General features: G+C 41.0%; 1 protein-coding gene across 1 annotated transcript; it reads left to right on the forward strand.

Annotated features, from left to right (window-relative positions):
- The first annotated feature begins 3,163 nt into the window (after nucleotides 1-3,163).
- On the forward strand, nucleotides 3,164-4,730 carry LOC124925702. Its single transcript, XM_047465778.1, has 4 exons — nucleotides 3,164-3,372; nucleotides 3,486-3,922; nucleotides 3,968-4,053; nucleotides 4,191-4,730. The coding sequence occupies exons 1-4, from the start codon at nucleotides 3,164-3,166 to the stop codon at nucleotides 4,728-4,730; spliced, it is 1,272 nt and encodes a 423-aa protein (XP_047321734.1).
- Nucleotides 4,731-16,240: the final 11,510 nt, after the last annotated feature.

The raw sequence follows: 16,240 nt of genomic DNA on the forward strand, positions 1-16,240 counted from the left end.
ATCCGATCTGATAAAGTCGCCCATCCTTGGGTGATTCTACCAACGAATAACGACTCGTCGAGAGAGGATGCAAGTGTCAACCTCACCAGGTCTGGCGTTGATTACAGAGATCCTTCATGAAAGCCATGGATGCTAACAAACAGAAAGAAGCAGAAAAGGAAGAAGACGTCCGAAAGCCAACAAATGCGACTACACAAGTCCCTCCTCCCAACAACATCTTAGCTCAGCTCAAGAAAACCAATGCTAACATCTCTCTTTGGGAGCTGTTGATGTATTCTATAGATCATCGCCAGGCGTTGTTATCCGAATTAGGTAAGAAGTCTGTATCCTTCGATACCACCCCTGCGGAAGTTGTTACTATGATGTCTGCGCATGCGTCATGCTACACTATCACTTTTGATGACTCTGATCTCCCATCTTGGGGCCCTAGTCATGCTAAAGCCCTATACATTTCCATCTATCTTGAAGGGAATGTTGTACCTATGTCTCTAATTGATAATGGGTCGGCCCTGAATATTTGCCCATGGCGTACCTAGCAAGGATTGGAGTCACACAAGGATCGTCTTCTTCCCTCTGACTTGTGCGTGCGAGGCTTTTGATAGCTCTGAGCGTGAAGTCATGAGAAACCTCAAAACTATCATCAAAGTAGCTAATATCCCGTTCGAGATAGAGTTTGTGGTGCTTAATATACAACCCTTTACAATCTGATCCTCGGAAGGCCCTTGGTTGCACCAAGCCAAGACTGTTGCTTCGACGTTGCATCAAAAGCTGAAATTCATGCATCAGGGGCAAACCATTGTGGTGAATGGGGAGAACTGCACAACCGTCGGAATGACTTCGTCGCATATCACTCAAGAAGTGGAACTCAATGGGTTTTAGGTTAACGTGATCGAGGAATCAGGTACCTTTTTACCTGAACTAGATTATCGCATTTTTGGGCCACCCATTTTAAACATGATGTATAAGATGAACTACTTTCCCGGTATGGGTTTAGGCCCATATGAGACGGGTAGTAAGACCCCTATTTCTGTATGGGGTCAAAATAATAAAATGGGTTTAGGGTACGTCTGTACCCAAAAGCAAAAATCTAAACATAATCATTCACTTGCTTTGTCTAAGACATCTATGAATGGTCGCTTTGTCAAGGCAGGCGAGAATACACCGTTTTTAGGGTTCCCAGAACCTTTCTTTTGCCCTGTGGCACAAAAGTGTTTTCCAGGACTCGAGATATTCTCTGATTGTTTTCTCCAACCTGATGTTTTCATTCTATCTAGTGGACAGTCCAGGAGAGAAGAGCCAGACTACATGGGAGGACTCAAGAAGCTCTTCGAGATCCAGAGATGTCCACGCAAAGTCAAGAGCGATCAAAGGGTACAATAGGGTCTTGCTCGATGGAGGCCAGCCCCAACATACTAATCTTTTCTGACTCGGATGATTCAAGCGATAATGAGGGGGTCGCACCCGCATCCAAGTCGATCTCTAGGTCCACCTGGGCGCGTGTCTTTGATACCGGGAAAACCATAGTTGAGGAAGTTATATCTGAGAAGTTCACTAAGCAAAAGTCTTTTTCTGCTGCTTCATCTTCTCTTTCTACATCCCTTCCAAATCCTGTTAAAACTCTAGTTGATCCTCCTTCTCCTTTCGTTTCCGAGTCGGATGTTGTTGTTGAGGATTTTAATGTTCATTTTAATGCAATGCATGATGTTACTTTGAATTCAAATGATATGTTTGTTCATAGAGATTTTCCGTTTGAAATGAAACGATTTTTAGAAAATGAGAATTAAGTCTCTTCTGCGGAAGAAACTATTGAAATTAATTTGAATTCAGGAGAGGATCCACAAATTGTCTTGATAGGCCAAAGCTTAGATGAAAACGAGCGTCATCATCTAGTTGAGTTGTTGAAGCGTAACAAAGACGTCTTTGCATGGTCCTATAAAGACATGTTGGGAATTGACCCCGAAATTGTCCAACATCGTATTCCGTTGTACCCGGATGCCAAGCCTGTCAAGCAGAAGCTCCGGCGTATGAAACCCGACATGGTCGACAAGATTAGAGAAGAGGTGCAGAAACAATTGGAAGCCGACTTTCTGGATGTTGTCGAATATCCAGAATGGATCGCTAATGTGGGTCCCCCATGGCTAAGAAAGATGGAAAGTCCGTGTGTGCGTGGACTACCGTGATCTCAACAAAGCTAGCCCCAAAGATAATTTCCCACTCACACACATTGACGTGTTGGTTGACCACGCGGCTGGTCATGAGCTCCTATCATTCATGGATGGTTTCTCAGGATATAATCAAGTTTTGATGGCGCCTGAGGACAAAGAAAAGACTACTTTTATCACTAAAGTTGGCACATTCTGCTACCGTGTAATGCCTTTCGGGCTGAAGAACACTGGAGCCACGTATCAGAGGGCGACCACCACTATTCTCCACGACATGATCCACAAAGAAGTCAAAGTCTACGTCGATGATATGATTGTCAAATCCAAGAATCGAGCGGGACATATTGTAAACCTAGAGAAGTTCATTCAAAGGATTCGGAAATACCAACTTCGTTTAAATCCAAAGAAATGCACATTCAGTGTCACTTCCGGTAAGATGCTGGGATTTCTAATTACTCAAAGAGGAATAGAAGTCGACCCTAGCAAAATTGCAGCCATCACGGCCATGCCAACATCCCGGAACGAGCGAGAGGTTCGAGGATTTCTCGGGAAAATCTAGTGTATTAGTCGCTTCATTAGTAAGCTCACTTCCACTTGCGATCCTCTCTTCAAGCTTCTGAAGAAGGATCAAAAATTCGTCTGGAGTGACGCTTGTCAACACGCCTTTGATAAGGTGAAAGCTTATTTACAATCCCCTCCTATCCTCATGTCTCCGAGGCCACGAGTTCCTTTGATTCTTTATCTCACCGTCACCGAGTCATCCATGGGGAGCATGTTGGCCCAAGAGAACGAGAACAAAGAGGATGTAGCCATCTACTACCTCAGCAAAAGGATGACCGGTTACGAGTTGAACTATTTTTCTGTGGAAAAAGTCTGTTGGGCACTAGCCTGGGTAACGAAGAGGTTGCGCCACTACATGCAAGCCCACCCAATCAAGCTAGTGTCAAGACTCGATCCCATTCGTTTCTTGTTTCAAAGAACCGCGTCTTGCTAAATGGATGATGATGATTTCAGAATATGACATCACATATACCGTGCAAAAGTCAATCAAGGAGAGCATAGTGGCTGATTTCCTAGTTGATCAACCAATCACCATTGGAGACGATGACGAAGAGATGATCTTTCCAAATGATGAGATCATGGTTGTTCAATCCGAAAACGTGGAAGTTAATGTTCGATGGCGCGTCGGGCAGACATGGTTACGACATTGGTATCCTTTTGATCGATCCTGCTGGCACGTATAATCCTACTTCTTTTAAGTTGAGTTATAGTGTCACCAACAACGAAGCTGAGTACGAATCAGCATTGATGGGATTAAGTTAGCCAACGAGAGAGGATTAACAGATTGGAGGTTATTGGAGACTCGAAACTTATAATCTTACAAGGCAATGGAGATTGGCAGGTCAAAGACGACAATCTTAAACCTTATAATTCTTTCCTCATGCGTTTAATCGCCAAATTCGAAAGTGTCGTTTTCATCCATGCTCCAAGGAGTCAGAATCGTTTCACTGACGCCCTTGCAACTCTCGCGACAATGACTCAGATTCCCGAAGGAATCAAGATCAAGCCCCTCAAAATCCAACAGAGGTGCAATCGCATCTATGAGAAACTAGTGGTTGCTAACACTAGTATCTCAAGCAAACCTTGGTTCGAGCCCCATTCACTCATATATCGAAAGGAGGAATACCCTTCCCCTTTTCAGAAGAAAGAGCGTCGCGCTCTCCGTCAGTTTGCCACTAGCTATGTGGTTGTGGCAGGATGTCTCTATCGACGATCTTTTGATTGACAAAACATGCTTTGTGTAGATCAGACGGAATCTACTACCATCATGGAAGAATTGCATGCTGGGAATTGCGGTTCCCACATGAATGGCATGGCTCTTGCTAAGAAAGTTCTTCGGCTAGGCTAGTTTTGGCAGAACTTAGAACAGGATTGCATGTGTTCGTCAAGAAGTGTCACCAGTGTCAAATTTATTCTAATCTAAAGCATACTCCCGCTTCTCTCCTCTATAACATGACTTCTCCATAGCCATTTTCTACATGGGGAATTGACATCATTGGGAAAATCCACCCTCACGCGTCCAATGGCTATGAATTCGTATTGGTCGCTATCGATTATTTTACCAAGTGGGTTGAGGCTTCTTCATTCAAAATCCCCAAATCCTCCCACGTGGCAAAGTTCATTCGCAATAATATCATTAGTCGATACGGGGTTCCCCATTCGATGCTTTTTGATAATGGACGGCACTTTCAAGGTAATGTGCTCGAACTTTTAAGAGAATTCAAAATCGAGCATCATAAGTCTTCACCATATCGACCGCAAACCAACGGGGCAGTCGAGACTGCTAACAAGAACGTGATCTCAATCTTGAAGAAAACCACACAAACATATAGGGATTGGCATGAGAAGCTACCCTATGCTCTGTGGGGTTACCGAACCACCGCTCGGACTTCCACAAGAGAAACTCCTTATTCGTTGGTATATGGCATGGAGGCAGTTCAACCCATTGAGTTGGAGTTGCCTACTCTCAGGGTTCTTTTGGAGAGCCACGTCATCGAGGAAGATTGACTGAAGTCTAGATACGATCAACTATCACTCATGGAGGACCGGAGGCTAGATGCCCTATGCAAGACACAAGCTTATCAACAACGCATGGCAAGAGCGTTCAACAAGAAGGTCAAGCCTAGGCATCTTGTTGTAGGAGACCTTGTTCTTAGAAAGACCTGAGAGCAGAGGAAAATTTCAGCCGCCATGGGAGGAACCTTTCATCATCAAGCAGATCTTTTCAGGAGGAGTTGTTCGCCTCGCCACTCTCAATGGCGATGAGTGTTCATCACCCTTTAATCTTGACACGCTCAAGAAATATTGTGCCTGAGATAAAGAAATCAGCGAGATGGTTTTGATTTGTTTCGAAAAAAAAAATCAAGGGGGTTTTCTCATTTCACGTGTTCCGTGATTGTCAAAGATGTTCCAAATGAGGTGAATGCCTAAGCCCATTTTCTTTCTACAAAGGGCATGTTTGGAAAATGCATATCATGAGTTCAACATCTTTTTTCTGCATTTGCATACAAGCATGCATTTCATGTCATTGTCTTCGAACCCCTAGTTTCCATACTAGGGGCATTTTTGCAAATGCATTTAAAAATAAAAACGAAAAAAAACTTTCAACGTGATTTTTAAGGTCAAGTTTCTAAAAAAAACATGTTGAGAACCTGTTAGCAAGCGCTGAGAGAATTTCTTTCATTTTCCTTTCAATCCATTGCACTCAGAATTGAAGGAAGAACTATTGAACTACCTTTGGACCTGATTCCCCATTCTCAGGGGATAGGTAGGCAACCTATCAAATAGGTTCGGTCAAAATCTTTCAAAACATTTTTATCCTTAGTGTGAAGAAGACAGTGATCTCTATTATCATGAACCAACGAGGACATTATGAAATGAGTAAGCGTTAAGACCAATTCTTAACCGAGGACTGTTTCCAAAAGCGATTTCGAAGTCTTTCTAAAAGACTCACGTAGGGAAGTCTTGTCTGTCAACTGCCTTCAAAGATACCTTGCGATTGTTGAAAAATCTTTGTTTTCAAACCCTTTGAGACATAGTAGAACCCGAACCTAACCTGAAAGCTGAGTGGATTAGGAGAATTGTCTGGCTTCGCGAAAAGAGACATGCTCAAAAGAAAGAAATCAAGGAACAAAGTATTCATCAAAAGGTTGAGACCTTGAAATCACCGCTGAGCGATCTTGTTAGGCGTTATCGATTCGGTCAGATATACGATGATGCTAAAAAAAATCAATGAGAAAAGTATTCATCAGAAGGTTGAGATTTGAAATCACCGCCGGGAAACCTTGCTAGGCGTATCGATTCGGTCAAATATACCGATGATACTAAAAAAAATAAATCGATGAGCAAAGTATTTATCAAAAGGTTGAGACTTTGAAATCACCGTTGAGCGACCTCGCTAGGCGTATCGATTCGGTCAGATGCACCGATGATACTAAAAAAAATGTTGTGAGGGAAGTAGATGAAACTCCGAAACACTCGGCTCAAGATGATTCTAAAAAATGAATACCAAAGCCCTACCCCGAGCCAGAAATTCGGTCACTTGATAACCATTTCACAACAAATCGTTTATGCAAAATGCGGGGTTTTATCAGTCAAATCTTTCTGCGTTGAGAGGAAAAGAAAGAAGTCAGATTTCGTCTTAGCTGAGACAGTCCAGAACCTTCCGCAAGTCTTATCCGCTGAAAATGTTTCGGTTCAGAGCTAACCACGCGACATAGAGATTGAAGTCTTCTTTCACTGTTTGTGCATCATTTTAATAAAAGGCCCTAGTCTTCACTAGGGGCATTTTTCTAAAAAAAACAAAAAAAAAAAAACATGCATTCACATTTTCAAAGCCCTGTGCAAGCTGCTTCATTGTATTTGAATCACAAAGGTTAAATGCCCTCGTCTTCACTAGGGGCATTTTTTTTAAAAAAAAAACAACAACATGCATTCATATCTTCAAGCCCCGTGCTGATTGTGTCCTTATCTTTCACATCATGTGGTCAGAATACTCTAGTCTTTGCTGGAGCCATTTTCAAAGTTCCAGGCCAATACTAGTCTTCCGTTTTATGAGTTTCTTTTGTAATCCTTGGTTTAGAACCCAGTCTCCGCGATTCAGATGTTCTAATTCCTTTACTCGAGAAACTCCTATTTCGACTGTTCTTATGGTCATGAGACGTTGCTCTCTTTACCCTTGTCCATGAACTCCATCTTTTGGGTGTTTACGCATTGTTGTCCTTGAGACTCTACCATTAATTGGAGGAGACCCAAACTCCTATCTGCTCTTGCAGTTGGAGGGGCGATTGACTTCCTCATAGCCATTCATTGGAGAAAACCCCTACTCCGATCTGCTCTCGCAGTCGGGAAGGCGATTGTTTTCTTCATCGCCGTTCAACAGAGAAAACCCATGCTCCGGTTTGCTCTCGCAGCCGGGGTGGAGATTGTTTTCTTCGCTTCCATTCATTGGAGAAGACCCAAACTCCGATCTGCTCTTGCAGTCGGAGGGGCGATTGACTTCTTCATTTCCGTTCAACAGAGAAAACCCCTACTCCGATCTGCTTTCGCAGTCAGGGAGGCGATTGTTTTCTTCGCTATCATTAATTGGAGAAGACCCAAACTCCGATTTACTCTTGCAGCCGGAGGGCGATTGACTTCTTCATAGCCATTCATTGGAGAAAACCCCTACTCCGATTTGCTCTCGTAGTCGGGGAGGCGATTGTTCCCTTCATTGCCGTTTAACGGAGAAAACCCCTGCTCCGATCTGCCCTCACAGTCGAGGAGGAGATTGTTTTCTTCGCTACCATTAATTGGAGAAGATCCAAACTCTGATCTGCTATTTCAGTCGGAGGGGCGATTGACTTCTTCATAACCATTCATTGGAGAAAACCCATGCTTCGATCTTCTCTCGCAGTCGGGGAGACGATTATTCTCTTCATTTCCGCTCAACGGAGAAAACCCCTGCTCCAATCTGCTCTCGCAGTCGGGGAGGAGATTGTTTTCTTCGCTACCATTAATTGGAGAAGACCCAAACTCCGATCTGCTCTTTCAGTCGGAGGGGTGATTGACTTCTTCATAGCCATTCATTGGAGAAAACCCCTACTCCGATCTGCTCTCGCAGTCGGGGAGGCGATTGTTCTCTTCATTGCCGTTCAACGGGGAAAAACCCCTGCTCCGATCTACTCTTGCAGTCGGGGAGGAGATTGTTTTCTTCGCTACCATTAATTGGAGAAGACCCAAACTCCGATCTGCTTTTTCAGTCGGAGGGGAGATTGACTTCTTCATAGCCATTCATTGGAGAAAACCCCTACTCCGATCTGCTCTCGCAGTCGGGAAGGCGATTGTTCTCTTCATTGCCGTTCAACGGAGAAAACCCCTGCTCCGATCTGCTCTCGCAGTCGAGGAGGAGATTGTTTTCTTCGCTACCATTAATTGGAGAAGATCCAAACTCCGATCTGCTCTTTCAGTCGGAGGGAGATTGACTTCTTCATAGCCATTCATTGGAGAAAACCCATGCTCCGATCTTCTCTCGCAGTCAGGGAGGCGATTGTTCTCTTCATTTCCGCTCAACGGAGAAAACCCCTGCTCCAATCTGCTCTCGCAGTCGGGGAGGAGATTGTTTTCTTCGCTACCATTAATTGGAGAAGACCCAAACTCCGATCTGCTCTTTCAGTCGGAGGGGCGATTGACTTCTTCATAGCCATTCATTGGAGAAAACCCCTGCTCCGATCTACTCTCGCACTCGGGGAGGCGATTGTTCTCTTCATTGCCGTTCAATGGGGAAAAACCCTGCTCCGATCTGCTTTTGCAGTCGGGGAGGAGATTGTTTTCTTCGCTACCATTAATTGGAGAAGACGCAAACTCCGATCTGCTCTTTCAGTCGGAGGGGCGATTGACTTCTTCATAGCCATTCATTAGAGAAAACCCCTGCTCCGATCTGCTCTCGCAGTCGGGAAGGTGATTGTTCTCTTCATTGTCGTTCAACGGAGAAAACTCCTGCTCCGATCTGCTCTCGCAGTCGGGGAGGAGATTGTTTTCTTCGCTACCATTAATTGGAGAAGAACCAAACTCCGATCTGCTCTTTCAGTCGGAGGGGCGATTGACTTCTTCATAGCCATTCATTGGATAAAACCCTTGCTCCGATCTGCTCTCGCAGTTGGGGAGGCGATTGTTCTCTTCATTGTCGTTCAACGGAGAAAACCCCTGTTCCGATCTGCTCTCGCAGTCGGGGAGGAGATTGTTTTCTTCGCTACAATTAATTGGAGAAGACCCGAACTCCGATCTGCTCTTGCGGCCGGAGGGGCGATTGATTTCTTCATAGCCATTTATTGGAGAAGACCCCTGCTCCGATCTCCTTTCGTAGTCGGAGAGGCGATTGTTTTCTTTATCATCGTTCAATAGAGAAAACTCATGCTCCAGTCTGCTCTCGCAGTCGGAGTGGCGATTGTTTTCTTCGCTTATATTCATCGGAGAAAACCCATGCTCCGGTCTGCTCTCGCAACCGGGGTGGCGACTGTTTTCTTCGCTTCTTTTCATTGGAGAAACCCCTGCTCCGATCTGCTCTTGCAGTTGGGGATGCGATTGTTTTCTCTATCCCTAATCGTCGCGAATGTCATCGTTTCGGTGTTCACGTGAAAAAAAAAATAAATAAAAAAATAAAAAAAAACGAAAAATTTTCTTATGAATGTTTGAAGCCACAAGGATCCTCCACGGATTTTGGCATGTTGCCTTCTTCATCGAGACTATCTAAGACTCGATGATTTCAATCCTTTGAAGACGAAGGGTTGTGTTACTTTGTTGAAAAGTACCCTTAGAGGGGTATATGGTTCTAGAAGGTCTCAACGAACGACTATTTTGTCGATCGGTGAACCTAGGAGATTACGTTTTGAGTCGTAGGGTTCCTTGATGAGGATATATGACAGAGACTTGTTAACTGATTCTTAAACTGACAGCCTATTGGCTTTATCATTGTGTTTCTCTTGTTTTGTAGGTTTTACTTGTGAACTTTCACTCGACAAGAATTCACACGAGATCGGCTGTGAAAAGATGACTCATGACAATCTATTGTTGAATCTGATCATGACAAGATGCTTTCTTCCCAAAATTCCTATGTAAACTTTGATACGAAACTTGTTCTAATGTCTCATTCTCTCTTACAAGTACGCCACGAGGATCGTTACATGGCTCATGCCTCTGGTTTCTTCACATGTGAAAAGGGCTAAATGAGAAAAATCAATGAAGAACACTGTCAGGTTGTATCTTTCTTTTCTCTTTCATTCATTCAGCTCGGGTTAAAAAAAAAATGCGGCGCCTATTTGGTCAGGCTTGGACACACGTTTTATGACAATAAGAATTTTTTCTCCAAACTCTGTCCAAGAGGGGCATTCTGTAGACACCCCATTTTTACACCCTAGATACCTAATAAAAAAAACGGCCCGAAATAATACTCATGTTTGTTTATTGTACCGGGAAAACAAAAATAGAAACACCTCGTGGAAAATCGACCCAGAAAAAACTTAAAAAATAACGATCCAAAGGTCGAATTTCATAACGACTCTGTTTTCTCAACCCGTGACACGTTCATGTTGTACGTTTTGAAAAATCTTAAATTTTGAGTATAATACTACTGTTTGCAAATTTGTGCAGAAAATGCTCAAAAAGAAGGAAAACAAGAGAACGGGTCAACCCGAGTCAACTTGCCAACCGACGAGTCAACCTTGGTCAAAATGGGATCAAGCATGTGTCAAGAAGAAGTGGAAAAGAGTAGACTGGTCTTCTAAAGTGGGAAAATCGGATTATTTGAAAAGTGGGTTATTTGAAAAGGGGATTTTTAGAAAAGAGAATCAAGAATCCTTAAGTTTGAAGTCTCCATTGAGCTTCCATTGGAACCATAGACTTCATAAATTTATCCCGCCTTCAATACTGGATGAAATTCAATGATCTTGGATGTTTTGAAAATAAAAATTAGTCATCTTTCATATGGTGTAGCCCGATCTCCCATTGGTGCCGTATATCTCGACGAAATCCAGTCATGAGTGGAAGGTGTTCCTAAGAGGTTTAAATCAAACACCCTTTTCCTTAAAAATTCGTAACTTGATGGTTTTGAATAATTCAAGTTGGGTTGGAAAGATAACTCGCATATCTTTCCAATGGTACCATCCCCAAACCGTGATTCAAAGGTTAAGGCCCTCATTCGATCTATACAAGGGAAGCAGTACTACCGATTCAAATCCTGGGAGCTAGTTGAAACTATGCCACACTTTTAAGCATCATAACTTTTGAACCAATGATCCATTTAGAATGAATGAGATACTGTTAGAAAGCTCTTTGAATCTTCTATCCAATGATATCAAGTATCTCTCCCAATTCGTTGCATAACTCATCCCAGATCGCCCGTAGTGAAGTTGGTACAAGAACCGAAAGGATAAATAGTTGGAGACTTTGAAAAATCATAACTCGAGATACGAATTACTATTTGAGCTGATTCAAAAAGGAGGTTCATACTTATTATGTTGGAAATTTGTAATAAAAATTTTAGAGCCATTGGATCCATGATGCGATTGGGGTGATTCATTTAGTGTGAAGGTGCAAAGAAATGAAAAGCTGGAAAAGGAAAAACGAAAAGAAAAAAAAATATATATTTTTTTTATTCCGAGCGTGCCCTTGAATTTTTCCAAAAATTCCAAATATGTCCTTGTACAAAAGAAGAAAGAGAGCCGGCAGTTTTTTGGGGGGCGGTTTTTTTTCTTGTTTGGCAGTTTTGGGGGGAGAAAAAGAAAGAGGCTCATTTTGAAGAGAAAGGGGAGAGTCCAATCCAGTTTTTGGAGAGAGGAAAAGATCGGTTACTGGCGAGAGAAGGAGAAGAAGTAATCCGAGCTCACTGCCTGGGAGGATCGGATCGACAAACGCGAAGAACGGCAGAAACTTTGGCTGAAGCTTTTCCGAATCCGGCTGATTCATTTCGTTTCTTCATTCTGTTTCATTTCCCTTTGCTAATCAGGTAATTACTTAACCAATGTAGACTTGTATTCAATGATTGATGCATCGGTTCTGTACACCGATGCCGTTGTTTTGTTTAGTGTTTATCTTGTTTTTGTTTGATGATTAATCTGTTAACTGTTGTTTTCTAGAGATTTGAATTAGAACTGACTTAGTTTAGGATTAGTTTTGATTAGGTTTGTTAGAATCTGGTGAAATTTTAGGGCATGATTAGGATGAGATTTATTCGAAAACTGTAGATGTGTGTCGATGAAACTGTAAAAGTTCATCTGTCGAAAGGAAGAACAGACGAACAGTCTTCTTTCGTTTTCATTTGGCTGAAAAGAAGAATAGGTGGATCGTCTTCTTCCTGTTGTTCTTCAAACGAGATCCTTTCTCCAGTCGTCGGATGATGACCTTGATGTACAGACGAATCGCGTTCGGTCATGGCGATAGCTTCTTCGAGCAGAGATCGGCCGCGGACGCAAGACACGCCGAAAATCGCCCTCGCCGGAGTCGCTTCATCAGCGGGAGGTTTCATTTATTACTTTTCTTTTATTTCAATTCCTTCAACTTCTTGTGAAGTTGCAAAGAGGCCCCTGAGCCTCTTTTATTTTTAAATAAGCTTGAGAACTTTAATTTCGAAATAATTTATTAATTCGAAATTAAAGTAGTCCCTGATCTCCTCCTGATGTTTTAATTGGACCCATAAACTTTCTTTTCCTTTTATTTTAATTTAAAACTTTCAAAAAAAAAAACAAAATTAAAATAAACTTAGGTCCTGTTTGTTTCCCAATTTTAACAAACCACCTTAAAATGATGATTCTAACATTCAAACCACTTTCAAACATTCTCAAATTTTCCCAAAAACTCCAAAATATTATTTTCTTTGAAAATAATTTTTCCCGGAATTTTTAAGGCCCGTTTGGAAAAATGTCTATCTTTGTAGTGTCATATCGAGGGTTCTATAACTCCGAAAATTCCAAACTCAATTCCTATGAGCTTTTAATAATATTTTGAATATCATATGAAATTTTTGGGAATTTTGGGAATTATTTTTGAAAATGACTCATTTTAATGTGTTGTGTTCGGAGTTCTCTTTAACTCTGAAAATTTTAAACTCGTAAACACTTGGGACCTTAAGTTAATCCACTCTCTTCTCTCCTCTGAGCAAAAGAATAAAATTCTATTTATTCAATCGAATTGTTATTCTCCTCATCTATCCTCATTTGATCTTTCTCGGGAATTCTGATTCTCGTTTTTCTTTGACAACGTTGCTCTATGCCTTGCAATGCTCTTTGATGTCTTTCAATGCCTTTTAATACTTTTCAATGCCTTATCCTTGTCAAATACCCCATGAATAGGACTAGCCCCTTGCAAAAATGATTAAGATTTTCTCACACAAGCAAAAGAGTTCTGAACTCAGAACAAAAACGTAATAATCTTTCAAACATCATATGGTCAATTACTTAGGAGTAGAGACTGTCTGTAAAGACAGACGTATAGGACATAGCGCCGTAGGCCCATTCCTAATACGTAACCAAACACCGGACTCTTAAAATGAATCTCTGATTTTTCTTTTCTATAGTTTCTTTGAGAAGTAAACTAAAGTGGCGACTCTAAAGTCAATTAGATCGATACATTTGCGAGTGTATCAATTTAAAACCTGTACGGGCCAATTCAATTCGAAAAAAAGGGAGCGTATGCCAATTAATTAGAAAAAAGGAGGGCACACGCGCCAGAAAATTGAAGGGGACAGTAATGAACGCGTACATAAGGCAATTACAAAGCTTCTACACTCAAAATATATTTAGGTTGGTCCAAGAACAAGTTAGAGGGATATTATTCCGCAACATCTCATTATTGGAAGAGGAAATGACAAATTTAATATTTCAAGCCGAGGAACACATTTTGGGGGTTAATGGAGAACATTTAAGAGATATTTCTTACAAAGTTCACTATACCGAATTGGACTATAATGTTAAATATTAATGTCAAATGTTTAAATTCAGAGGTATTTTGTGTAGGCATATCATGACTGTGTTTAAAAAACTAAGGGTGAATGAGTTACCAATATGTTATATCATGGACTAATGTCGTAAAGATATTAAGCGTGAGTATCAAACTATCACCAATATTTACAATTCAGATATGTCCTTGGAAGAAAAAATCGTTACAATAGTGTAACCCCATTAATGCAAGAGGTTCAACACCTTTGATCAAAATCTTAAAAAAATGTTTTTTTTGCTCAACGACACAAGTATATCAATGAACATTTATGTCTATGGAGCATAATCATGAAGAAAAAGGAGCAAAAGAATCTACAGACAAATGCACATAAGTATCTCTAGACAAAGACACAAAAACATCTCCATCAACTTTGATACACTTTACTGTCAAAGTTGGAGCTCGAAGATGACCACCAACGAAAAGAAAACAATCTTTCATTGAGAAAATCTCGAAGAAGTCATCATTGAGATCACGATAGAAGGTTTTACTAACTGCACTATTCATTGTCCTAATTATTTACTATGTTATTAAAGTTTTGTAATTGTTTTTTATTTCTGTCCATTATAACTTCAACTCTAACATAAGCTCCATAACATCCGAATTTGAGTATGCCTCTTATTTTTTCACCAATTCCTCCTTCAACAACCATTGTGGGTGTTTTTTCACCACTAACCACCACAATTTCTAAAGTATTTTCTACAATTTCTTCAACGTCCAACCACCACAATTTCTTCAACGTCCTTCGATGGTAGTGGAGGTTGAAGGGCCCGTGAAATTTTTGTCTTCTTCTTAAGAAATTTTTCTTATTGGGGTGTTTTCTCACCAAGTTCTTCAACCTCCAATACAAGTGTATTTTCACCAACTTCTTCAACCATTGTGGGTGTTTTGTGGGTATTTATACCACAACTACGGGTGTTTGTACCACCACTTTAGGTGTTTTTGTGAAGAATCTTTGGAGGACAACCCTAATATTTTCATCTTTGCACATAACATCGTATAATACTTTGATGGAGGTCTTATACAATGGCCCTGTGTCCATTTGTTTTTTTTTGTTTTGATGACTCTCTTACATCTTCCAACATTCGTGTGGCTTTTAAAAGATTCCATGTAGAGTTAGCAATGAGTTTGGATGCTTCATTGACAATCTGCCCTAGCTTCTGAGGCACTACCCTAAAGTCAACCTTTTGAGGGTCTTCCTTTTGAGGCTCTGCCATTTTCTCAAGCACCACCCCCATCTCCTACCTCATACTAAGGCACCCCTCAACTCCCCTTACCTCATGCTCCTCCTCATTTAAAGGTGGAAGTAGAATGCGTCCACCATCGCTTCCACATCCAAATTCTCTATTTTCCAACTCTTTGTCCAACATTTGGCAAGAACGGAATGCAAGGGTATATGACAGAACCCGCAGGAGCATTGACGAGTTATGGAAAGATAGTGTATCGGATTGCAGCGCCCTCGCGGGAACGTGGAGAGGAATTCCAAGCACGGAGCAGAACTGGAATATCTGCAGGAACTGGAATTTACCGTTTTTTAAACTCACTAGAATTGAAAGCATTGTAAACAGATAATTCATTTACGTTTTTAGCTTTTATTCAGAATGTTACGACTTCAAAATCATTCTAGGCTTGTCTAGAATGATCTCTTAAACTCGTGGTTTTTTTTCCCGTTTTTGGGAATTTTTAATGAAATGACGCTAAGTCGTTTTCCCAAAAAAAAAAAAAAAAACTCTTTGTCCAACATATTCTTCAACTTATTGTCATTTCAACATGATTGTATCAAAAATGGGCATTCATGAGGTATTTGATGTCCAGGATTGCAGACCCTATACAAGTAGCATAACTGAATACATATATATATATATATATATTCAATATGTTGAAAACATTCACATATGAATAAACCACCAAAAATAAAGTATTGATGACAAAGAATGGGATTAACTCTATACCTAGATTGTTGACCCAAATGCATTATCTAGATAAAATAACTGACAACATATAGTACAAAGTCTATCTTAAAATTATTGTCACATGTTGTGTTCTTCAATATTTTGTCCGACATTCAGGCACTTTAGGATCGACACTTGTATTTCCCCATCGACTCCTAAACTCCGTAAACTTGTAATCAGAGCACCTGGTCTCATTTACTTCGTATTCTACAATATCTATCTCCCATCTAGGGAGAACCAATACATAATAAACATCCAATTCTTCGAGTTTTACTTCCTCGCCACTATGTAGGATGATCATACACGTACTAGTGTCAAACGACTTGACAAGGTATCGAGAGAGTTCGCCGAGTCATTTAGAAAGGGATAGTGACAAAAGACTTCCAAAACCTATGACCTTCACTGCCTCTCTTTATTGATCAAATAGTTATTGAATAAGATGGTAAATTCCATAAGATGAGGTCCTATTGAAGAATATGTTGTGGACAAATTTTTTTTTTGGGGATGGGTTAACTGTACTCTCTATTGTCTCGTTTTTTGGGAGGGTTAGCTATTGCCTTCCTTTTCTTTTTATATACTCTATAAAGGAATGAACCATGA

The sequence above is a fragment of the Impatiens glandulifera genome, chromosome 1 (assembly GCF_907164915.1).
Source record: "Impatiens glandulifera chromosome 1, dImpGla2.1, whole genome shotgun sequence".
Classification (NCBI taxonomy): Eukaryota; Viridiplantae; Streptophyta; class Magnoliopsida; order Ericales; family Balsaminaceae; genus Impatiens; species Impatiens glandulifera.